The 25,690-nt window shown below is 41.2% G+C and overlaps 2 protein-coding genes across 5 annotated transcripts in view; one reads left to right on the top strand and one right to left on the bottom strand.

Annotated features, from left to right (window-relative positions):
• The window catches only part of LOC141128405 (large ribosomal subunit protein P2-like), an 866,266-nt gene that overhangs the window by 113,782 nt on the left and 726,794 nt on the right, over positions 1-25,690 (bottom strand). The window lies entirely within an intron of this gene.
• LOC141128402 (transcription factor ETV7-like) overlaps positions 1-25,690 on the top strand; it is a 73,296-nt gene that overhangs the window by 24,680 nt on the left and 22,926 nt on the right. For 2 of the 3 annotated variants that reach the window (XM_073615678.1, XM_073615677.1), the window contains exons 2-5: positions 3,508-3,588; positions 11,955-12,084; positions 17,435-17,599; positions 22,681-22,800. In XM_073615678.1, the coding sequence (XP_073471779.1) occupies positions 3,508-3,588; positions 11,955-12,084; positions 17,435-17,599; positions 22,681-22,800 (496 nt within the window). The remainder of the gene's footprint in view (positions 1-3,507; positions 3,589-11,954; positions 12,085-17,434; positions 17,600-22,680; positions 22,801-25,690) is intronic. The other variant, XM_073615679.1, reaches the window with a different exon arrangement.

Raw genomic sequence — 25,690 nt, 5'->3', positions numbered from 1 at the left:
TGTATGCAATCAGGCAGGCCCTTGCACTACATGGTTTTGGTAAATCTGAAGACAAAAATCTGCAGAAAATCTAATAGTGTGTATGGGGTCTTAGACCTTGAATATATTCAGCAATTCCCTATTGCAATACTTTTGTCCCCACCTTTTGGTTTTGAATATCAAAACAGACAGAAAATTTATATATTGCCACACTTCCTCATTTAAAGAATTACCATTAAAACTGATTACAACATAGTAAACATAAGAGGACATTGTACGTGTTATAACTGTGGCGTTTGTGCTCACAGAGGTTACGTAACAAAGATTACACATTTTGCCTTTTTTGGATTGTCATTGTTTCTTTAAAGAGGAGTTCTGCCCCCCCCCCCCCCCCCACCAAAAAAAATTAAAAGTCAGCAATCTATCCAAGGATCCCTCAATGTCGGCACCCCAGCCGATTTTCTGATCGGCTTTCGGATGCTAGCGCCACCATTTGTTGTACGGGAAAACTGGCAGTGAAGCCTTCTGGCTTCACAGCCGGTTCCCTACTGCGCATGCATGAAGCACGCTGTGCTTTCTAACTGGCCGAGGAGGAGGAGGGGAGCTGAGGTCGCCACAGTGAGGTCTCCTGGAAGTGAGGGACGCAAAGCTCTGCATGTTTGCTCCCCCCACCCAAAAGGTGCCAAATGTGGCACCAGGTGGGGGGAGAGCAAACATGCGGAGCTCTGCTTTAACACACCCTTGAAAATAATATTTTAGCATTTACCATGCAAAGAAGGAATATCTTCAACTTTGTGAATGTTAGTTATTTGGTTTCCTTATGCTTGTATCAGCTCATAATAGATCAGTCATGCCATCTAGGAAATATACATTTTTTAGGTTGCTGGAGGTATAGCCTTTAGGTGTCAAAACCCTCAAATGTGATGCCATTCTGATCCCAAAATCCTTCCGCCGATCACTGTTCAGATCTGAACTCAAAAGTGAAGATTTTCTGTTATAGGAAATATCTATAATTACTGTAAAAAAAAATTACCTTTTGTCTTTGTTTACTTCTGAAATATTGCAGTATATTTCCTGGTATGTGAGTGTTGACATGAGGAAGTAAAGCTCTGCCTCTACCAAAAACACCTCCAAACAGAAACACAATGAAAAACAAGGCATGGTTAGTCAGTAATAGGAAAGATCAGCCTCAGGGAGACCACAGGTTCTTCTGGCGAATAATACTTTGCCCTCTGCCTGCTTTTTTGTGCACAGATTTCAGAGTTCACTTACTTTTCATCAGTCCATAAAGGGGTATTAACCACTAAAGGACCGGAAGGATTTGCCCCCTTAATCCTTAATGACCAGGCAATTTTTTGCAGTATGGCACTGCATCGCTTTAACTGACAATTGCGCAGTCGTGCGACGCTGTACCCAAACAAAATTGACATCCTTTTTTCCCCCCACAAATAGAGCTTTTTTTGGTGCTTTTGATCTCCTCTGCAGTTTTTATTTTTTTGCGCTATAAACAAAGAGCGACAATTAAAAAAAAACAAAAAAACAATTCGTTTTACTATTTGCTATAATACATATGCAAAAAAAAAAATTAAAAAAAAATTATATATATATATATATATATATATATATATATATATATATAAATATAAAAAACACAACACATTTATTCATCAGTTTAGGCCGATATATATTCTTTTACATATTTTTGGTAAAAAAAGAATATAATATTGCAATCGAAATATATTGATTGGTAAGGAATGTGAAAAATAAAAAACAAAAAAAAAGACACTACACACCAAAATGAGTAAACTACAAATTTATTGAGCAAATTACTTTTTGGGGAACAGTGACATTATTACTGTATCCAAGTCCTGGGCCTTTCCAGGCCTAATGGTAACCTCCAGAGTTAGGGACAGCTGACATTCTTCTGTGTAGAGTGGGTTACGAGGCATGGTGGGTGTAATGAAAGGTAGATTAATGGGCGCCAGACACTTCTTGAATGCAAAGAGATTTATTTTCTTTTAAACAGAATTGTGAGACAGAGGGTTTGGGCCAGGACACCCTTTAGTAGTTGCAATGTTAATTAGCAAACCCAGAGACTTCTATAGGTAGACAGCCATGCAAGGAAAGGCACCCAGCCGGACACCACGTCTGCATGTGTAGAAACACTGTCTCCTATGGCAACAATCTTGAACAGTTTCTAACAAAAGTTGCAATGAACTCTTTTACTTCCTCCACAATCTCCTTTTTAGATCTTTACTCAACTGAGCTCCCAGTCTATCACTTAGACCTGCTGATCCACTGCCACTGGATCTCCTGAGCTCTTCCAATCTTCACACTGAGTATCTTCCTCAAGCGTTACCCCCACGTCCCTGCTGGGTCACTAGCTTGGCACTCACAGACACTCTTCAAGCTTCACCCCACCAGCCTGCTCGGTCCCTGGCTTGGCACACAATAATGCTCTGCAAGCGTCTGGGTGCCTGACTTGACATCTGCTGAAGTTTCCCAATTCTTCACCATCCCCAGTTGGTGAGAATACTGCTCAGCTACTTGCTTCAGCTACTCACTGTGGTCCCTGGTAACAAGGTGGATGGTCTCTTAGTGGCGACAGCTTCCCCTCTACCTCTGACCACGACAGGTTCTCCGGCTGGCAGAACCATCACTTCTGGTTGGACTGCAAGCCGCAGTCCCAACCCTACACTGCTCTCATGCATCTGGATAGGCCCTCAGATAGCCTAGCAACCATATGCCCCCGGGATAGGCCTCAGGTCTCTGGCCTAGCAGCCCGGAGCAACATGACACATGTCCACCCAGACAGCCATACAGGTGACAGAGAACTCCACCCATATAAATATGTTCTCCCAGTAGGCCAAGGGACCTAGGAAAATCCCTGCTCATTGGCTGAGACACCCCATTCATTCCTAATCTGTCCTTGCAATGCCCTTGTCTTATCTAATTTCCCCAGATAACGGCCACCTAACAATAGAAGAGAGAAGTGCAGCAATTGCAGAATTAGGGTGAAATCAATTACCTCCTATCAATTGGCCAAGGCAACTATCACTTGGCAAATAAATTAAAGAGCAACCCTGCTTAAACATCAGGGCGCTGCTACATCACATTGATCAGTGCTATAAAAATGCACTGATCAATGTAAAAATGACACTGGCAGGGAAGGGGTTAACACTAGGGGCGAACAAGGGGTTAAGTGTGTTTCCTTGATGTGTTCTAACTGTAGGGCTCACTGGGACATGACAGAGATCACTGTTCCCGATCACTGGGAACAGAATTGCACAAGGGTGAGGGGTGGATGTGGAACAATTATAACCCTACATAGGTACCATCCCAAAAAATGCAAAAGTCAGTAACAAATGTAAGGTGGAGTGGGACTTTGTATGTACCTTGTAGGGTTTAATAAACGTATATACCACAAAATAAAAATATAATTAATCTTTATCTTCCATATATCAATGGTCAAACAAGAACATTACAATTATAGCATGTTAAAATCACAGTTACTGTTATTTGGTCTAGTACGTGCTGCTCCTGACTGAAAGGATCAAGACAGATGGCCTACGCGTTTCGCGGGAAACCCCGCTTCGTCAGGGCCTTAAGGTAGCATGAATTTTATACAAATATTGTAATAGCCTATGAATAAAATATTAACAAGGTTATAAATAAATATTGATAAATGCTTTAATCACTATAGGAGCAGGATGTTTAAAAAAATAAAATTTGTATAAAGCATTCACAATTACTTAGATGACATTACAGTACAATATAGAACTAACAAATTAAAGTTGCATTTCATTTGTTTATTTGATTCCAACAATGTGTCGAAATCAAGAAAGGAGCAGAAGGACAAATAGATCAATTAATGCCTGTAGTGCAAGGTTATATTAGTATATTGTTATTTCACCTTTATAATGCTGCAGTCAGTCCAATGGGGAGGCAGCCTGATGGGCCCATGGGGATAACCTCCGCTTTCTCACCCAGGAAGAAGAGCAGACTCCTAGGTAATGGTGATCTTGATATTAATGTTGTAATAGCAATGTAGCACCCATAAAAAGAGAAAAAGTGGGGAAGAAAAGGAAGAAAAAAGGGAAAAGAGGGAGAGGAAGGGGAGAGAAAAGAGGGGAAAAGAAGGAAAAAGACAGGAGGGCGGGGGGGGGGGTAGGAAAAAAAAGGGGGGGATAGTATTGTGGGGAAATGGGTGTGTGTTTGTGTGTGTGTGCGTATATACAAGTGGATGAATGAAAGAGTATAGATATATGAGAATGATATAGGAGGTGAAAGCAGAAAAGGAACTTGTGAATATTGTAGGGTCTTACCTTACACTAACAGGGAAGCCAGTATATGGTCTGAGAAGTTCAAATATATATATATATTTTTTTTTTTTTAAAAAGAAGATGGGTTGAATGACCGTGGGTATAAGCCAAACCGCCCTTTGGTTTCAATCCCAATCAATGGTATTATAAGGGAGAACCATAGAAGGACCTACCGAACAATAATGAAAGAAAGAAAAAAAGAGGTCTGTTAGACCAAAGAAGCAAACAAGTGACGTCATTGTAAAGTTTGTCCCAGCATGGGGATTCTCACCTGGTTCTCTGTGTGTGTATGTCTCCTTCCAGTGTTTCCACATGTAATTGGACCACTGAATGGAGACCTTCATGTGTTGTGGTGTATACAGTGGGGACGGAAAGTATTCAGACCCCCTTAAATTTTTCACTCTTTGTTATATTGCAGCCATTTGCTAAAATCATTTAAGTTCATTTTTTTCCTCATTAATGTACACACTGCACCCCATATTGTCAGAAAAATGCAGAATTGTTTACATTTTTGCAGATTTATTAAAAAAGAAAAACTGAACTATCACATGGTCCTAAGTATTCAGACCCTTTGCTGTGACACTCATCTATTAACTCAGGTGCTGTCCATTTCTTCTGATCATCCTTGCGCTGGTTCTACACCTTCATTTGAGTCCAGCTGTGTTTGATTATACTGATTGGACTTGATTAGGAAAGCCACACACCTGTCTATATAAGACCTTACAGCTCACAGTGCATGTCAGAGCAAATGAGAATCATGAGGTCAAAGGAACTGCCTGAAGAGCTCAGAGATAGAATTGTGGCAAGGCACAGATCTGGCCAAGGTTACAAAAAATTTCTGCTGCACTTAAGGTTCCTAAGAGCACAATGGCCTCCATAATCCTTAAATGGAAGACGTTTGGGATGACCAGAGCCCTTCCTAGAGCTGGCCGGCCAAACAGAGCTATCGGGGGAGAAGAGCCTTGGTGAGAGAGGTAAAGAAGAACCCGAAGATCACTGTGGCTGAGCTCCAGAGATGCAGTCGGGAGATGGGAGAAAGTTGTAGAAAGTCAACCATCACTGCAGCTCTCCATTGGCAGAGTGGCCCGACGAAGCCTCTCCTCAGTGCAAGACACATGAAAGCCCGCATGGAGTTTGCTAAAAAACACCTGAAGGACTCCAAGATGGTGAGAAAAAGGATTCTTTGGTCTGATGAGACCTTAGTTTTTGGCCTTGGCCTTAATTCTAAGCGGTATGTGTGGAGAAAACCAGGCACTGCTCATCACCTGTCCAATACAGTCCCAACAGTGAAGCATGGTGGTGGCAGCATCATGCTGTCAGGGTGTTTTTCAGCTGCAGGGACAGGACGACTGGTTGCAATCGAGGGAAAGATGAATGCGGCCAAGTACAGGGATATCCTGGACGAAAACCTTCTCCAGAGTGCTCAGGACCTTAGACTGGGCCAAAGGTTTATCTTCCAACAAGACAATGACCCTAAGCACACAGCTAAAATAACAAAGGAGTGGCTTCACAACAACTCCGTGACTGTTCTTGAATGGCCCAGCCAGAGCCCTGACTTAAACCCAATAGAGCATCTCTGGAGAGACCTAAAAATGGCTGTCCACCAACGTTTACCATCCAACCTGACAGAACTGGAGAGGATCTGCAAGAAGGAATGGCAGAGGATCCCCAAATCCAGGTGTGAAAAACTTGTTGCATCTTTCCCAAAGACTCATGGCTGTATTAGATCAAAAGGGTGCTTCTACTAAATACTTAGCAAAGGGTCTGAATACTTAGGACCATGTGATATTTCAGTTTTTCTTTTTTAATAAATCTGCCAAAATGTCAACAATTCTGTGTTTTTCTGTCAATATGGGGTGCTGTGTGTACATTAATGAGGAAAAAAATGAACTTAAATGATTTCAGCAAATGGCTGCAATATAACAAAGAGTGAAAAATTTAAGGGGGTCTGAATACTTTCCGTCCCCATTGTATATATGTAAGGGAGTCTGCTGTAATTACCAGGAGAGGAGGAAGGAGGGATCCTTGAGGCCGCCCACGCCGCCCGGATCACAGATCCAAGTGGATTCTGTAGGATCCAGAGGGACGGGAGAGGGCTCATCTGACCACTGACATGCCAGATGAGGTTCACGTCACAGCCATGGCTTGTACCTCCTCCGAATCCATCTTCCTGGTTTCCGGGTATTCCAGATGGAGTGTGGGTGGCGACAAGAATGCTCCCAGCTGATAGCTATCAGCAGAAGGGAGCCGGGGCTGTGCCAATGAACGAGGGGAGGATCGGAGCTGGCAGAGCGCCGGAAATGACGCAAACTGGAAGTGCGGCATTGGTGCTGTGCGTTCCAAGCGGGAAGAAGTGTGAAACCGGAAGTCGCTTCAGAACGGGATCAAGGAGGAATGTAAACATCCGCCCAGGTATTGCCTCTGTGGGATTCCAAGGTGGTAAAAAGGTGCCAAAGACCCCGCGTGTGGGAATACACATGCAGGGCTTCTACTCCCACAGGCAATGGGCAGACATGGGTCCATCAGAACGAACGGCAGATCGACATAACTCTATTTATAAGGAAGACAAATAAAATGAAATTAAACATAACTAAAAACCTGTATAAGTCTGAGAAAAACACATACAGTATCTCACAAAAGTGAGTACACCCCTCACATTTTTGCAAATATTTTATTATATGTGACAACACTGAAGAAATGACACTTTGCTACAATGTAAAGTAGTGAGTGTACAGCTGGTATAACAGTCTAAATTCGCTGTCCCCTCAAAATAACTCAACACATAGCCATTAATGTCTAAACCGCTGGCAACAAAATTGAGTACATCCCTAAGTGAAAATTTCCAAATTGGGACCATTTAGCCATTTTCCCTCCCCGATGTCATGTGACTCATTAGTGTTACAAGGTCTCAGGTGTGAATGGGCAGCAGGTGTGTTAAACTTGGTGTCATTGCTCTGACTCTCTTATACTGGCCACTGGAAGTTTAACATGGCACCTCATGGCAAAGGACTCTCAGAGGAAGGTTATAGATAAATCCGCGCATAGGAAGAAAGTACAAAAAAGCTTAAAGTGGATGTAAACCCGAAATTTTTTTTTTTTTATATATCATACTGTAGAGTATAAGATTTCCTATCATTTGAGCCCAGTCTTGCCACACAGAGTTAATCCAGCTCTGAGCAATCCTCTTATTGTTCAGTGAGATAAAACTTGACAAACTGAGAAAAACTTTGTCAAATCCTCCCCCTTGCTGTGAGTGACAGGTGATTTACATATCTCGTGCACTAGCCTAAGAGACATGCAGTATTTTTAAATTCTCTCCCCCACTCCTTTCTTCAGCAGCTCTGCAAGCATTGGCTGTTCCACACCTCACCATGATTTGGCATGCTGAAGTCATGTGGTTACTTTCCTGTCTTTTCACTGGATGTTAGAGATCATAGCAGAAGTTCAGTGTTAGAAATACACAGGGGAGTGTAGAGGTGGGCGGGGAGTCTACTGACATCACGACTCCACCCACTGAGCTCCAGACAACAGACCCACCCACAGAATCTGCAGTTTTTCGGGTCTAATAACAGACAGAGGGGAGACATTTGACAGGTAAAGATAAATGCAGGAGGCATGTATATCCTTATAGATAACCCCTATGGCAGTAGTTTAGAAAGGATGACATTGGGTTTACATCCATTTTAAGAATGAACTGCTGCCCCTACAAATATAGTATCACCTGGGTGGAGTATACTTAGATTAATTAAAAGGGAGTGTAGGTGTGGTGCTGTTCTAATGAGAAAATACTTAGATGTTTGGTTTAAACCTAATATAGTAATGCTTCTGTGTTGCACCCTCTGCAGGGTGCAACACTACAAGATTTCAGAGGAAACAAGAAAAGAAAATGATGAAGAAAATAAATAAATATATACTGGCTTGGTGTTCCGATATTCAGTAAACACACCCTCTGCAAGGGTGCAATGTAACCCGTGTACTGGTGTTCAATGTGCTGCACCCTCTGCCGGATGCAACAAATCAGAACAGAAGCCTTTAAGAGGTAATATCACTTAATGGAATAAGTCAGGGTGATGGGACCAAGAGGTAAGAGAATATGGCACCTATGATATAGATATGCTACTGTGCTACACCCTCTGCACAAATGTGGTGCCTTTAATGTTAACAACCCCACGATTAGCTGGTGAGATACCAAAAGGAAAGTGTAAACTAAACCTTGGTGTCAAATGGTGTTGGTGTTGTACCCTTAGTCAATCCAGGGTACACTGTGAGAATATAAACATTATCTCAATAATGCTAAAAACAACTATATAAGTGTGTTGCACTTTCAAAAATAAAAACATAAGTATGTGATGCTGAAGTGAATTGACTAAGTGCTGATGCAATAAAATTAAGGAATTGTTGTCTAATGTGTTATTCCCTCTGGCAGGTGCTTTCACAAAATTGATGTTTGCAACTGGTTGAGAAAATATTTAGCCCAGAGGGATTAAATATATGTGATGTGGTGATTATATTTGACTTGATAACATAAATACCATTGGTGTAATGAATATACAAATTCAATGTAACAATATAGACCAATATAAAAAATCTATATAAAAATCCAAAAAACAAACAAAGTGACTTGTGCTCAAAAAGTGTCCAGTGCTTGCTGAAAAATAATTTCTCAAGAACTTCTTATTTGGGTGACAACTGGTGTTGGTGATTCTTATCTGTGCTCCTATTATGAATGCACTCACCAAAAAGCCTCACCCCCCCGCCAGGGGTACTGCGCACAGTGTATGCCACTGTGTAGCAGTCCTTGGAACCCCTGGTCAGAACTCTCTGAGGATCTGAAAATTTTCTTTTTTGCTCTACATAAAAATGGCCTAGGCTATAAGAGGATTGCCAAGACCCTGAAACTGAGCAGCAGCATGGTGGCCAAGACCATACAGCAGTTTAAAAAGACAAGTTCCACTCAGAACAGGCCTCGCCATGGTCGACCAAAGAAGTTGAGTGTATGTGCTCAGCGTCATATCCAGAGGTTGTCTTTGGGAAATAGATGTATGAGTGCTGCCAGCATTGCTGCAGAGGTTGAAGGGGTGGGGGGGTCAGCCTGTAAGTGCTCAGACCATACGCCGCACATTGCATCAAATTGGTCTGCATGGCTGTCGTCCCAGAAGGAAGCCTCTTCTAAAGATGATGCACAAGAAAGCATGCAAACAGTTTGCTGAAGACAAGCAGACTAAGGACATGGATTACTGGAACCATGTCCTGTGGTCTGATGAGACTATGATAAACTTATTTGGTTCAGATGGTGTCAAGTGTGTGTGGCGGCAACCGGGTGAGGAGTCTGGGAAAGGGTTGAAGCACCTTCGGGCCTAGTTCCCGTGCTTTTTTATTTTGGCTAGCCCACCTGGAACTAGGCCGAAGGTGCTTACTTGCTGGGAGCGTGCTCCCTTTGCACCCCCAGTAAAAAGACAGAGCTGCTGAAAACGGCTCTAGGTCTTGAGAAGACATTGGTAACAGGCTTCAAATCATGTGACCACCCTGACAGCCAATCACATTGGTCACATGATCACTGATCCTTCCCTCCCCCTGGGCATTAAAAACTTTTAAAAGGGATGCCAGGGCGAGCAGGAATTAAAAGGTTAAAACTCGTAGGCATATTGCAAAAAACAAACAAACAAACAAACATTACACTGTTTCCATTAATTCATTCATTAACATTATTCTTAGCCAACATGCATTAACTTGTGGGGGGGGGGGGCAGGTGCAGTGGTTGTTTTTCATGTCCTCCGTGGTTTCTCATTAGCTCATTGGGCATACTGGGTCACATGTGAGGCCTACCCTGTGTGGGTTCTTCTGGGCTACCTAGGCACCTCTTTACAGGGTCACTATACACACACACACATGGGATACCTTTACTTTGTGCCTTCTTCACCAATGCCCTGAGACAAGGCTGAGGTTGCCGTGGGGGAATACTCAACCTTAAAGAGGCCCTCTACTCTTAGAGATTAATGTACACTGTGCACACTGACACTGTCATTGTTCTCCAGATAACTCTTGGTTCCCTGTGACAATGTACATCTTCTCTGTAATGCACATTTTGGAGGGACACGCTGAGCCAATGTCCACATCCACCTGTCCAGCGTTTTCCACTACAAATCCCCAGTAGCAAAGTGGACCCCACTGTTGCACTCATTCAACATTCCGTACCTTTGTACAGGATGGGGAATCTCTGCAGTGCAATCCACTCCTGTTACTATGGGAAACAGACCATGGGCAGAAGGAGTACCGACACATCTCCCTCACTGCTAAATTCCGTGCCACCTATAACAGGTACGCGCTTTCAACAGGCTGCATGTTAAACTTCCGTTACTGTTCGCATCTTCTCATGTCTTCATATCACTTCACTCCATGCCGATGTCTTCATACCCCATGTGCTAAGACCCACTGGTTAACTGTGTGTGTGTGTGTGTGTGTGTGTGTGTGTGTGTGTGTGTGCTGGTTACTTGCAATACTCTTTAGCAGCTTCTGTACAGGCAGGGACAACAGTTCAATACTTAGAACAAGTGTAAACAGTCCAACAGATAAAGGCAGTATACACTCTTTATTTCCTAGCTATAACTACAGGCTTGTGTGCTGGCCCGGCATACCTGAAACAGTGCTTTCTAGCAATCATAGTCCTTCCAAAGCTCTCTCACACAAATGTGAATCCTTATGAGGCACATTCCAGCACTGGTGTCTCCAGGGTGAACCACAGTTTCTGATGGCTTCACATCCCGATAGTGATAAGCAGCAACCTTCTGGCTTGGTGGAAAACTTCCACACATACTGATGAATCTCTGGCCTTGCGATCTCTATTTCTCACCCACTTTTGGGCTCTGGACCATGGTCCCTTAAATATGCCACCAGTGGGTGAGACACAACAAAATGACCTGGCTAAAAGCAAAAGAACCAGGAAAGATCTTAACTCCTACCTTTCTGGCCAGGACATCGCCAAACTAACTGGATGGTTATAACTCCTGTTTTTTGGGCATCTGTGTCTCATTGGGGAGATTTCCCTTCACTTCCTGTCCCATAGCCAAAACTAGAAGGGAGAGGAAATCACTCCAAAGTGAGGGAATCCCTGGGGACACCAGAACTAGTGTCCCCATTGATAGATTTTCCCACTATTCCTGTTCTGGTGAAAACCCAAAATTTGGGATTTTCTTTCACTTTTACTCTTGGTGATGACGGTAAAAATAGAGAGGGTCAATCTCCCTAACAGGGGCACAAACAATAATAAAAACCTGACAGGTAATCTAATTCCTTCTCCACGTTGTTCAAAATGTAAAACAATTGCATTTGGTTATACTTAGTTAGTTTTTAGTTACCCTAAGTGATTTTTAGGTGCTTTGAGCTGTTCCTGAGTTGCTTAATTGTTGCTTTAAGCTGCTTTCACATTCACTTTGACTTGTTTGGGGTAGAACAGCAGTTCAGATGCAAATGAATATCCATGTACACAAGCTCTAAAAAGGAATGGAAAGAAAATGCAGATTACATTCATATGAAGATTATATAGATCAAATTCTAGATTTCTAGAAAACAGTTTCAAGGATGGTAAAGTTCATATTTAAAAATAACTTGTGTACCGTTTCATCAAATTTATTTAATCATGGTTCATTTCAACAGGTCAGACCAATGAAAAAGCTTTCTACAAAGTTAACAGTACTGCCACAGTTTCAGCAGCGACTACTTGATCATCGCCGGTCACATTGCTCATTCATTGAAGAAGTAATATGTAAAGTGCCTGGAAGTCTCAGTGAGTATAAAAGCATATAACTCAGGATATAATTGCAATCCTAGTGGTTAATTATACAGCACAACCCTTACATTAGTTATAAAAGGGGTTATATTTAGTGAAACGCAGAATAAAATGCTTTATAGATTACTGTTTATTTTAGTTAAACTGACAAAAATGATTTCTGATTGGTTGCTGTCATGATGCACAAGATTGGGGCTGGAACTAACAATTATTTTCATAATCAATTAGTTGGCCGATTATTATTTCAATGAATCAGATAAAAACCTAAAAAAAAAGTGTGGTGTATAATTTAGTTATGTTTAAATTTAGTTATGTTTAAAAAAATATTCTTGAGTTTCTATATGCAGTGATTAAATAACAGTGATAAATAACCACCTATATGTTATAAAGTACTGCGCAGACTGTTGGTCCCATATAAATCCTGTATAATAATAATAAATAATACTGGTTAGGAAACAAAATATCTAATCCACTCTGAAAATAACAGACAGAAAAAAAAAAAAAAAAAAAAAAAAAAATATATATATATATATATATATATATATATATATATATATATATATATATATATATATATACAAAAGTGAGTACACCCCTTAGATTTTTGTAAATATTTTATTATATCTTTTCATGTAAAGTAGTGAGTATACAGCTTGTGTAAATTTGCTGTCCCCTCAAACAACTCAACATAAATCAACACACAGCCGTTAATGTCTAAACCGCTGGCAACAAAAGGGAGTACACCCCTAGGTGAAAATGTTCAAATTGGGCCCAATTACAGCCCATAAAGCTGTGATGAGGGGCCATTTTATAGAAATTGCAACCACTAGAAAACGCCAAAAACTCCATGAAATTCTCACGCTCCCTTAGACCTTAAAAGACTATACCACAGACACAGCCAAACCCCATCTCAAGATTTACTACTTCAAATTAATGAAAAGAGGAGCGCCTTAGACACCCTACTCTCAGAACACACTGAAAAATCCCTTTGTTGGGCTAAAGCCCGCTTCCTCCTCCATAGCAATTCAGCCTCAACCATGTTTGCAAGGAAATTGAAACAAACCCAGCCAACAGACTCCTATAAACTTCGCAACATTTTCTCCTCTTACTACCAAAAACTACTGTTAGACCCCAAGCTCCCACCTTGCCCCTCCTCCCACACCTGGCTGGATGCCCTTTCACTCCCCCAGCTCACAGACTTACAACTACAGACCCTTAACACCCCCTGTTTGGAGGAGGAAATTACCTCCATCGTCTCCTCTTTGAAACCCTTCAAAACCTCAGGCCCTGATGGGTTCTCTGCCTCACATTACAAAAAACTTGCCGGAACCCTGATCCCCAAAATGACTAAACTTTACAACCACATTTTGAAAGGCAAACACTTCCCTGAGGAAATGCTACTGGAAAATATCTCCCTAATCCCAAAACCAGGAAAGGACCACACCCTCCCCCAAAACATCTGCCCCATCTCAGTCATTAATAATGACCTAAAGATTTTTGGATGTCTGTTAGCAGACCTCTTGGCTTTGGTTATTACAACACTTATCTCCCCTGATAAAACAGGTTTCCTACCGTCTAGACAGATCACCGACAGCAGTTAATATTATCCAAGATCCTGACATTCACTCCAATAAGGTAGTACTCCTGAGCCTAGACATTAATAAGGCCTTTGACAGCGTCCTCTGGCCCTACCTGGACACCATTCTGTGTAAGTTTGGGTTCATCTGCGAATTTATCAACAGATTTAAAGCCCTGTACCATCATCCCCGAAGCCGCATTAAACTCCCAGGGTGCAACTCTGAGTATTTTGCGTTAGGTCGCGGAACCAGACAGGGCTGCCCCCTTTCCCCCCTTTTGTTTGCCCTGGAAATAGAACCACTAGCCCACTCAATCTCCACTGACCCTAATATTAAAGGTTATATAAAAAAACAACCAAGAATTTAAAATATGCTTATATGCAGATGACGTCCTCCTATTTTTATCTGACCCCCTAATATCCCTTCATAACCTTCTAACTTCCCTAGACTCCTTTTATCACCTCACTGGCCTAGGAGAAAACCCGTCAAAATGTACAGCCTTACCCATCAACATCCCCCACCCTTTACTATCTACCCTTAAAGATAAATTTAAATTCTCATGGAGCTCTGGTACGCTACAATACTTAGGGATCAGACTTGGCCCCTCACTTAAATTCATGTACACCCTAAAATACCCTCAAGCGTTTTCCAATATTAAACACCTCCTCAACCAATGGCCCCCTACCGAATTTCATTTTTAGGTCAAATCCAAGCAGTAAAGATGTCAATCCTCTCCAAACTATTATTCTTCTTGAGAACATTACCTCTTTATGTCCCCCTTTCCACCATAATGACTATTCAGATAGAGCTGCTCAAATTTATATGGCAAAACAAAAAAACCTTGAACACACAAACACACCTTCAAGACAATGCCTTGCTAAAGAAGCTGAGGGTAAAAGTGATGAACTGGCCAAGCATGTCTCCAGACCTAAACCCTATTGAGCATCTGTGGGGCAACGGAAGGTGGAGGAGCGCAAGGTCTCTAACATCCACCAGCTCTGTGATGTCGTCATGGAGGAGTGGAAGAGGACTCCAGTGGCAACCTGTGAAACTCTGGTGAACTCCATGCCCAATAGGGTTAAGGCAGTGCTGGCAATTAATAGTGGCCACACAAAATATTGACAATTTGGGCCCAATTTGGATATTTTCACTTAGGGGTGTACTCACTTTTGTTGCCAGCGGTTTAGACATTAATGGCCGTGTGTTGAATTATTTTGAGGGGACAGCAAATTTACACTGTAATACAAGCATACACATAAGATATAAATAAATGATAAGATATAAATATAAAATTATAAATATAAATATTAATGCATATACATCCCACCTAAATGGGTTACCAAATAAAAATAATTTTGAACAATATGTAATAAACCATGGTAAATGGAACAATATCAAAAGCATAAATCAATCATTAGAAAAGTGATTCAAGCAAATCATGAACACAAGAAATAAAATTAGAAAAAAAGCGCATAGAAAGTCCCATAGCAGTAAAAATCAGTGCATAGTGGAAATTATATAAAAAAGTCCATAAAGGTGTGGATATGGTAATCCAAAGGTAGGTGCATGAAATCAGATCCAAATTCCAAGATAAAAGCACACCTGAGTGAGCAAAGAGGCTCCTTACCGACTAGTGGTCTTACCAGGCACAGGGAATGAGGAATGCGTTAACCTTTTGGTTTTCTAACACACACACACACACACATATATATATATATATATATATATATATATATATATATATATATACACACAGTGGGGATGGAAAGTATTCAGACCCCCTTAAATTTTTCACTCTTTGTTATATTGCAGCTATTTGCTAAAATCATTTAAGTTCATTTTTTTTCCTCATTAATGTACACACAGCACCCCATATTGACAGAAAAACACAACTGTTGACATTTTTGCAGATTTATTAAAAAAGAAAAACTGAAATATCACATGGTCCTAAGTATTCAGACCCGTTGCTCAGTATTTAGTAGAAGCACCCTTTTGATCTAATACAGCCATGATTCTTTTTGGGAAAGATGCAACAAGTTTTTCACACCTGTATTTGGGGATCCTCTGCCATTCCTCCTTGCAGATCTTCTCAAGTTCTGTTAGGTTGGATGGTAAACGTTGGTGGACAGCCATTTTTAGGTCTCTCCAGAGATGCTCAATTGGGTTTAAGTCAGGGCTCTGGCTGGGCCATTCAAGAACAGTCACGGAGTTGTTGTGAAGCCACTCCTTCGTTATTTTAGCTGTGTGATTAGGGTTATTGTCTTGTTGGAAGGTAAACCTTGGCCCAGTCTGAGGTCCTGAGCACTCTGGAGAAGGTTTTTCGTCCAGGATATCCCTGTACTTAGCTGCATTCATCTTTCTCTCGATTGCAACCAGTTATCCTGTCCCTGCAGCTGAAAAACACCCCCAGAGCATGATGCTTCCACCACCAGTTGTTTTTTTAGCAAACTCCATGCAGGCTTTCATGTGTCTTGCACTGAGGAGAGGCTTCTGTTGGGCCACTCTGCCATAAAGCCCCAACTGGTGGAGGGCTGCAGCGATGGTTGACTTTCTACAACTTTCTCCCATCTCCCGACTGCATCTCTGGAGCTCAGCCACAATGATCTTTGGGTTCTTCTTTACCTCTCTCACCAAGGCTCTTCTCCCCCGACAGCTCAGTTTGGCCGGACGGCCAGCTCTAGGAAGGGTTCTGGTCGTCCCAAACGTCTTCCATTTAGGGATTATGGAGGCCACTGTGCTCTTAGGAACCTTAAGTGCAGCAGAAATTTTAAGTAACCTTGGCCAGATCTGTGCCTTGCCACAATTCTGTCTCTGAGCTCTTCAGGCAGTTCCTTTGACCTCATGAATCTCATTTGCTCTGACATGCACTGTGAGCTGTAAAGGTCTTATCTAGACAGGTGTGTGGCTTTCCTAATCAAGTCCAATCAGTATAATCAAACACAGCTGGACTCAAATGAAGGTGTAGAACCATCTCAAGGATGATCGGAAGAAATGGACAGCACCTGAGTTAAATATTTGAGTGTCACAGCAAAGGGTCTGAATACTTAAGACCATGTGATATTTCAGTTTTTCTTTTTTAATAAATCTGCAAAAATGTCAACAATTCTGTGTTTTTCTGTCAATATGGGGTGCTATGTGTACATTAATGAGGAAAAAAAATAACTTAAATGATTTTAGCAAATGGCTGCAATATAACAAAGAGTGAAAAATTTAAGGGGGTCTGAATACTTTCTGCCCCCACTGTATGTGTGTATATATATATATATATATATATATATATATATATATATATATATATATATATATATATACACTTTTTTGCCGATTTCATTGTGACTTGCATAGACTTCTGTATAAAGTCACAAGCCGCAATGAAATTGGCAGTGAAAATCAATAATGAAAACAGTTGACTATTTTTATATTCGATTATAATTGATTATGTCGATTAGTTGTTTCAGCACTACACATAATTCTGCATGTTATTACATAAAGTCTTAAGGTAGTTACATTAATAAAGACAAATATTCTGTTCACTTTCCAAGGGAATTTACCCCAGATCTTTGTGAATGTGAAGAACTTTAACTTTGCAAACAACTACCCAAAATACCCAATCACTTGAAAGGGAAATTCCAGTTATCATAATATACTCATTGCGTCCTTTGAAGTGACATTATATAATTAGGCAGCTTTTTGAAAGCCTATTAATTAATAATTTAAATGCATAGCCAATCACGCCCAAACAGTTTACTAAGTCATACTTTGGTTTTCAGGAATTCATCCATCCCTGTGGAGTAAAGAGGATATCATCCACTGGCTAAGATGGGCAGAAGAAGAATACTCTCTCGATAAAACAGATGACGGCAAGTTTATACTGAATGGAAGAGCCCTGTGCATTCTTACTAAAGACGATTTTAAATCCCGCTCACCAAGTTCAGGTAAGGTCCCAGATGACATACACTATATTGTGAAAAGTATTGGGACGCCAGCCTTTACATGCACACAAACTTCAATGGCATCCCAGTCTTAGTCTGTAGGGTTCAATATTGAGTTGGCCCACCCTTTTCAGCTATAATATCTTCTGGGAAGCCTGTCCACAAGGTTTAGGAGTGTGTCTGTGGGAATGTTTGACCATGCTTCCAGAAGCGCATTTGTGAGGTCAGGCACTGATGTGGACAAGAAGGCCTGACTCATCCTTCAACCCAAACTTGCTCATCCATGTCTTCATGGACCTTGTTTGTGCACTGGTGTGCAATCATGTTGGAACAGGAAGGGGCCATCCCCAAACTGTTCCCACCAAGTTGGGAGCATGAAATTATCCAAAAGGTCTTTATGGACCTTGTTTTGAGCACTGGCCCAAACCATTTAGTGGAGGGGGGCTTATGATGTGGGGTTGTTTTTCAGGTGTTCTTTTGCGTGTTCTTTTTATCATGGTCATACGACAACAATAAAATTGAAGACTGAATTTCCACTGATGCCAACTCTTCTATGTACATTTGTTTTTCAAGTGTTGGTCTTGGCCCCTTAGTTCCAGTGAAGGGAACTCATAAGGCGTCAGCATACCAAGATTTTTTGGACAATTTAATTCTACCAACTTGGTGGGAACAGTTTGGGGATGGCCCCTTCATGTTACAACATGACTGCACACCAGTACACAAACAAGGTCCATGAAGACATGGATGACTGAGTTTGGGGTGAAGGAACTGGACTGGCCTGCACACAGTCCTGACCTCAACCTGATAGAATACCTTTGGGATGAATTAGAGCGGAGACTGCGAGCCAGGCCTTCTCGACCAACATCAGTGCCTGACCTCACAAATGCACTTCTGAAAGAATGGTAAAACATTTCCATAGACACACTCCTAAACCTTGTGGACAGCCTTCCCAGAAGAGTTAAAGTTGTTATAGCTGCCAAGGGTGGGCCAACTCAATATTGAACCCTACAGACTAAGACTGGGATGCCATTAAAGTTTGTGTGTGTGTGTGTGTAAAGGCAGGCGTCCCAATACTTTTCACAATATAGGGGGTTATTTATGAAAGGCAAATCCACTTTGCACTACAAGTACAAACTACTTCCAAGTGCACTTGAAATTGTACTGAAAGTGCACTTGGAAGTACAGTGGCTGTAAATCTGAGGGGTAGATCTGGAATGAGGGGAAGCTCTGCTGATTTTATCATCCAATCACGTGCAAGCTAAAATGTTGTTTTTTATTTTCCTTGCATGTCCCCCTCAGATCTACAGTGACTGCACTTCCAAGTGCACTTTCAGTGCAATTTCAAGTGCACTTTGCACTTGTAGTGCAAAGTGGAGTTGCCTTTAGTAAATAACCCCCAAAGTGTATCACATATAGCATATCTACACTTTTTCATACATTAGCAGTATTTTAATTTTCATTGCTTGCATTTTTATTGCAAATGTTCTTGTTAGACCATGGGAAGTAGAAAAAAATCTTCAATTTTATAATTAAAACATCAAGATAAATATTGACGCTCTTTTGGGGTTTGCATGTGCAGTCACTTTAGAGCTGTGGAATTGAATCTTTATTCCATTATGTGTGATTATGTTGACCACCTGAAAAGCATATCTAAGTGGCTACATGCATTATATTTGGGGCTCAATTTGAATTCACATCTACTAATTTTCTTTAGCTGCAGTGGCGTCACTAGAGTTGGTGCGGTAAAACATGGTGTCATCCCCAACCATCCCTCCCCCACCTTCGGACTCTCTCCTGTCTAGCCTGCCACAGTGCCCTGCAGGGTAGTTTGGGGCCGGCAGTGCACGGCTCGCACCCCAAACTGGTCCCTGTAAATGAGAAGTTCGGGGCCAGCCTGCCGATCCATGCTCTGTCTCGAACAGGGGTGACACCATTGTGTTTAGATATCATTTCCTACTTGATGATGTCACCCCTCTGACAGGTGTTACCTGGTTGCAGTCCGCACACCCCCATAGCGACGCCACTGTTTAACTGTGCCATTCTTACAGATCTTTCTGACTAAACATTTTCAGTTTCCCATTCAAAAATAAATGAGCTGCACAGTGTACTGCTATGTGTAATCATGTGTAGTATCTGGAGGTAAATGAACACAAGCGTTTAGTCCTGAGGAACAGAGTCAGGGTACCCATGACAGGCCACTGCCACTCCAGGCAGATGTGGTCATCTTCATGTCAAGATGTAGCACAATCACTCAGGCCAAAACAAATCAAACTCTTCAAGAAATAATATGTCTTGAACGTAAGCAGGACATAGTAGTGAGGAACAAAAGAGAGGGGAGAGCTCAAGAAAAGCTGAGTTGTCAATTATGTCTGTCCAGCTACAAGGATACCTAGGAGAGGGGCTCAAAGGAATGCTTTTCCCCTTTAGCCACCAACTTCAAGTATGTATGTATATATCATTAAAATATTGTTTTTGCTAGAAAAAAATATTATAAGCAATAGTCAGCATGAATTCATGAAAGCCCAAAGTTGCCAAACAACTCTACGTTTTTTTATGAGGAAGCAAGCAAAAATGTGAACAAAGGAGTGGCTGTGGATATGGTATACTTGTATTTTGCAAAAGCATTTGACAAGTTCCCCACACACAACTAATGTGTAAGTTAAAGTCTGTGCAAAAAATCCAGTTCGTAGATGAATAGAACATTGGCTAAAAGACCGAATTCAGAGAGTAGTGGTTAATTATTCTTATGCCGCGTACACACGGTCGGACTTTTCGTCTACAAAAGTCCAACGGACGCCGACGGACTAAAGCTGGCTGGTAATCCGATCGTGTGTGGGCTTCTCCGGACTTTCAGCAGACTTTTTCAGCCTCAAATCCGACGGACTTTAGATTTGAAACATGCTTCAAATCTTTACGTCGTAACTACGACGGACCCCGAAATCCGCTCGTCTGTGTGCTAGTCCGACGGACAAAAACCCATGCTAGGGCAGCTATTGGCTACTGGCTATGAACTTCCTTATTTTAGTCCGGTGTACGTCATCACGTACGAATCCGTCGGACTTTTGTGTGGTCGTGTGTAGGCAAGTCCGTTCGTTAGAAAGTCTGCTGCAAGTCCGCCGAAAGTCCGCCGGAAGTCTGTCGGACAGGCTGTCGGACTTTTGTAGACGAAAAGTCCGACCGTGTGTACGCGGCATTACTCTAAATGGTCTAATGCCCCATACACACGAGCGGAATTTCCATCGGAAAAATCTTGGATGTTTTTTTCTGACGGAATTCCACTCAAGCTTGGCTTGCATACACACGATCACACAAAAGTTCTCTGAACTTTCGACCGCCAAGAATGCGGTGACGTACAACACTACGATGAGCCCAGAAAATGAAGTTCAATGCTTCCGAGCATGCGTCGAATTGTTTCTGAGCATACGTGTTTTTTTGCGCGTTGGAATTGCATACAGACGAACAGAATTTCCGTCAATAACTTTTTCCGTCAGAAAAATAGAGAACTAGCTCTCAATCTTTTGCTGGTTGAAATTCAGGCAGAAAAAGTTGTATGCATACACACGGTCGGAATATCCGACCAAAAGCTCCCATCACACTTTTTTTGACGGAAATTCCGACCGTGTGTATGCAGCATAAGGTTATTAGTGGTGTACCCCTAGGTTCAGTGTTAGGACTCTTGTTAACATATTTATAACATATATAGGGTCTGGGATTAATAGTACAATCTCAGTGTTTGTAGATGACACCAAGCTATGCAGTGGAATAATGTCTTTACTTGATGTCTCCAATTTACAAGCTAACCTCAATGCAGTAATTGGACAATTATGTAGCATATGAGATTTAATGTTGATAAGTATAAAATGATGTTCTTGGGGGCTTCCAACTGCACTAGACACAGGGTGTGCAGTAAAGGCTTGTACACACTGGCCAAAAATCGACTTGTTCAACAGAAACCGGCCGACATTTGGCCAGTGTGTACAGCAGTCTGTCCGACCAAAAAAACAAAACTGTTCAGCCCTCTGAGTTGAACAAAACAAAAAGATCTGCCTGTGTGTACCAGGCACTAGAATTTGCCATTAACTTGGAAAATGAATCTGTAGAGGGAAGCATCCACCCACCAACCCACCATGAAGATACTTTAGTGTACACACTAAAATATGATTGTACAATCACCCTTAAATTTACCAATTCAGTGTAATATGAGGCCAAAATTATATAATCCATTCAGTCTGTATCAAATTAGACAGGCCCTTGTATTGCATAATTGTTGGTAGACCTAAAGAAGATTGTACAATCAGATTGTATAGTACAGTATACTCTTATGGAATCACTGGTGCAATATGTGACAACAGTTATCAGGGTCAAATTAGTGAAGATTTTCCCATTTTTGCTGTGTATTAAAGGAGAAGTATAGCCAAAGCTTTTTTGGCTGTACTTCCCCTATGGATCACAGGAGTGCAGTTCATTCTTCATTCCTATGACCCATTTTCAGCCAACAGTGGGCTAAATCCCACTGTTGGCTAACATCACAGAGCCGGTCCAGGCTCTGAAAAGATCCCGACCATATGGTCAGAATCCACCGAGATGCCTGGACTGGCAGCTGACTCAGCCTCTCAGCGGGCTGCTGGGAGACTGAGCCAGCTGTTCCCACCCCTCCCACAGCCCAGCTCTCCGGTGAGCGCTGGAGGGGCAGAGCAGAGAGCAATGACAGACAGTCACCAACTCTCTGCAACCTGAAGATCAAGAGCTGAGCGATCAGTGGTGTTTGATCATTCAGTTCTCGGTCTTAGATCAAATACCCCACATGTGCTAAAAGTAAACAAGTATGAGATAAGAATAAGAGTATGAATAGTACCCTACACTGGTCAAAAACACTGACAGTGCACAAGGTTAGGAATACACACAAATGTACGTAGTACTCCACAACCATATAGAAGAAATCCGAGGCTCAGCTATATGAAAAGTTTCAGAGGACCACTGTTATTAGGGCCAAAATAGTGAAGAGTTTCTATTTCTCTGTTTACTATATGTATGTATGTATATACAAATGATTATAATAATGATTTTTTTAAAAAATATTTTAGGTGATGTTTTATATGAACTGCTACGATGCATTAAGACTCACAGACAAGGGCTCACAAGTCATCCTGACTTCAGCCAGACAATAAGAAAATATAACTATCTCCATTCTCAGACTTGTATAGGTGAGTTCATTTGCAAAGGTGTTTGTTTTTTTTTTTTTTGCTAGATACAAGATGTGTTCTATAGTAAAGTGTACATTTCACAATGCGCATAATTTGAACCATACTTCATTCCACATCCACTGACCAGAATTTGCCTGACCTGAAGCATGCTTTTCAATGAAGGAAAATAATAAGGCTCAAGGAGGAAAAAAGCAAAATGTTAACTGACCGTTACAATGAATTCATACGTGGTGCATTCATTTTGCAACCTGCAACAGTGCAGACTAAATGGTCAATGTAGCATGGATACTGTGGGTTGGTTTCTAAACTACCATACTCTTTAATTAACAATAGAAATTTTCATTTAGCTTAGTAGATAAGGTGAAGCTGCGTTGACTTTGATTGTTCAATTGCGTGTAAAGTTTTTTTTTTAATTTTCTTTGCAGATGATCAAAGCGAACACATCTTTATTTACTCAGCTATGTTATCATGCTCTTTCCAAAGTGAACAGTCTAGACTTTAGGGCTGCAACTAACGATTATTTTCATTATCGATTAGTTGGCCGATTATTGTTTCGATTAATCGATTAATCGGTTAATAACCTTAAAAAAAAGTGTAGTGTATAATTTAGTTAATATGTAAAGTTTAAAAAAAGGCAATTTATTCCTAAATATCTTTATACGCAGGGGTAAATATAAATAACCAACTGTTTGGTTAGGGACTAAAATCTTTAATCCTCTCTGAGAATAACAGACAGAAGAGATATACTCTATTAGAGGTTGAATTGGTAAATATCATCAGACTCAGATCAAATTTTTTTATTTAAAGAAAAAAAAATTCTAGACTGTTTTGCAGATTTTCAAACAGAACTGTAATATTACATGCTTTTCTGCAGCTTCTCCATTGAAGTATATTGAACCAAAAAGCACCCTTTCCAAATACACAGCAGCTAAAAAAAGCATAGATGTGAACATTAAATGAACTGTAGTGCATTTCTGCAAAAAGCACCAAAAAAACACATGGGTGAGAACTAGGCCTAAGACATTTAATAACATAATGGAGTTAAAAAAAACAAAAACAAATTAGCCCTTCGTTTTTTTACTGTGCAACAGTGAAAGTAATATTTACAGTAGAGATTGTTTGCTCTTTTTGTACTATATAGGGCTAATTTTTAGCTTTTTTAACCCCATTATGTTACTGGCCGATTAATCGATTATGAAAATAGTAATCGATTAATTTCATAATCGATTAGTTGTCGATTAATCGATTAGTTGTTTCGGCCCTACTAGACTTCTTTAGTAAACGAACCCCACTATGTTGCTATTGAACTGGTTCTACATAGTATGGGAGCCTACAATGTAACCAAACAAAACTGACAACTATTATTGGTTTAACAGTCACACGCTAAAAATATAAACCATTGTGCAAAAGTAGTATATATTTTTAGCATGTTACTGTTAAACCAATATTAGTTGTCAGTTTTGTTTGGTTACATTGTAGGCGCCCATACTATGTAGAACCAGTTCAATAGCAACATAGTGGGGTTCGTTTACTAAAGAAGTCTAGACTGTTTACTTTGGAAAGAGCATGATAACATAGCCGGTTCACACAGGTCCAGGGCTTGCAAAAGGGTCCTGTGCATGTTTGGGTCCGGTTCAGGTACGAATTCAGGCAAAAATTCGGACTTGAATCGCACTGGAACTGGTGAACAGACATGCACCGGACCCCAGACTGTGGGTTCGTGCCTGGAGTCCGGTGCGTGTCTGTTCACCAGTTCCAGTGCAATTCAAGTCTGAATTTTTGCCTGAATTTGCAACTGAACCGGACCCAAACATGCACAGGACCCTTTTGCAATCTGCCCTGTGGCAGCCCCGAACCTGTGTGAACCCGATCCATTGAGAGCCGGTCACACTTGTCTGTCATGCAAATTGAATGCAGGGAAACCCGCATCCAATTTGCATATACGTGAACCTAGCTTGAGGCAGGTGTGAACAAATGCTGTAAATTAAGAATGCTTTCAGAAATAGAAGTGTTAATAATTTATGTTTACAAAATGGAAAGTATATGAACAGAAGAGAAATTCTAATCAAATTAATGGTTTGAGTGACCATGCTTTGCATTTAAAACAGCTTCAATTCTTCTAGGTACACTTGCACACAGTTTTTGAAGGAATTCGGCAGGTAAGTTGTTCCAAACATATTGGAGAACTAAGTACTGATCTTCTGTGGATGTAGGCTGCCTCAAATCCTTTTGTCTCGTCATGTAATCCCCGACAGACTTGATGATGTTGAGATCAGGGCCCCGTGGAGGCCAAACCATCACGTCTAGGACTCTATGGGGGTTATTTACGAAAGACAAATCCACTTTGCACTGCTTTTGCACTTGAAAGTGCACTTGGAAGTGCAGTCACTCTAAATCTAAGGGGTAGATCTGAAATGAGTGGAAGCTCTGCTGATTTTATCATCCAATCATGTGCAAGCTAAAATGCTGTTTTTTATTGTCCTTGCATGTCCCCCTCGGATCTACAGCGACTTTACTTCCAAGTGCACTTTCAATGCACTTTCAAGTGCACTTGCAGTGCAAAGTGGATTTTCCTTGAGTAAATAACCCCCTATGTTCTTCTTTACGCTGGAGATAGTCCTTAATGACATTGGCTGCATGTTTGGGGTCGTTGTTCTGCTGCAGAATAAATTTGGCCAATCACGCGCCTCCCAATAGTATGGCATGATGAAGTATCTGCCTGTATTTCACAGCATTAGGGACACCATTGGTCCTCACTAAACATCCAACTTTATTTGCAGAAATGCAGCCCCAAACATGCAAGGAACCTCTGCCGTGTCTCACTGTTGTCTGCAGACACTTAATATTGTACCTTTCTCCAGCTCTTCAGCAAACAAACTGCCTCCTGTTA

This window comes from Aquarana catesbeiana, linkage group LG02, assembly GCF_042186555.1.
Source record: "Aquarana catesbeiana isolate 2022-GZ linkage group LG02, ASM4218655v1, whole genome shotgun sequence".
In the NCBI taxonomy this organism is placed as follows: domain Eukaryota; kingdom Metazoa; phylum Chordata; class Amphibia; order Anura; family Ranidae; genus Aquarana; species Aquarana catesbeiana.
Note: the sequence above shows the minus strand (reverse complement) of the source record. Positions and strands in the feature narration are given on the sequence as shown.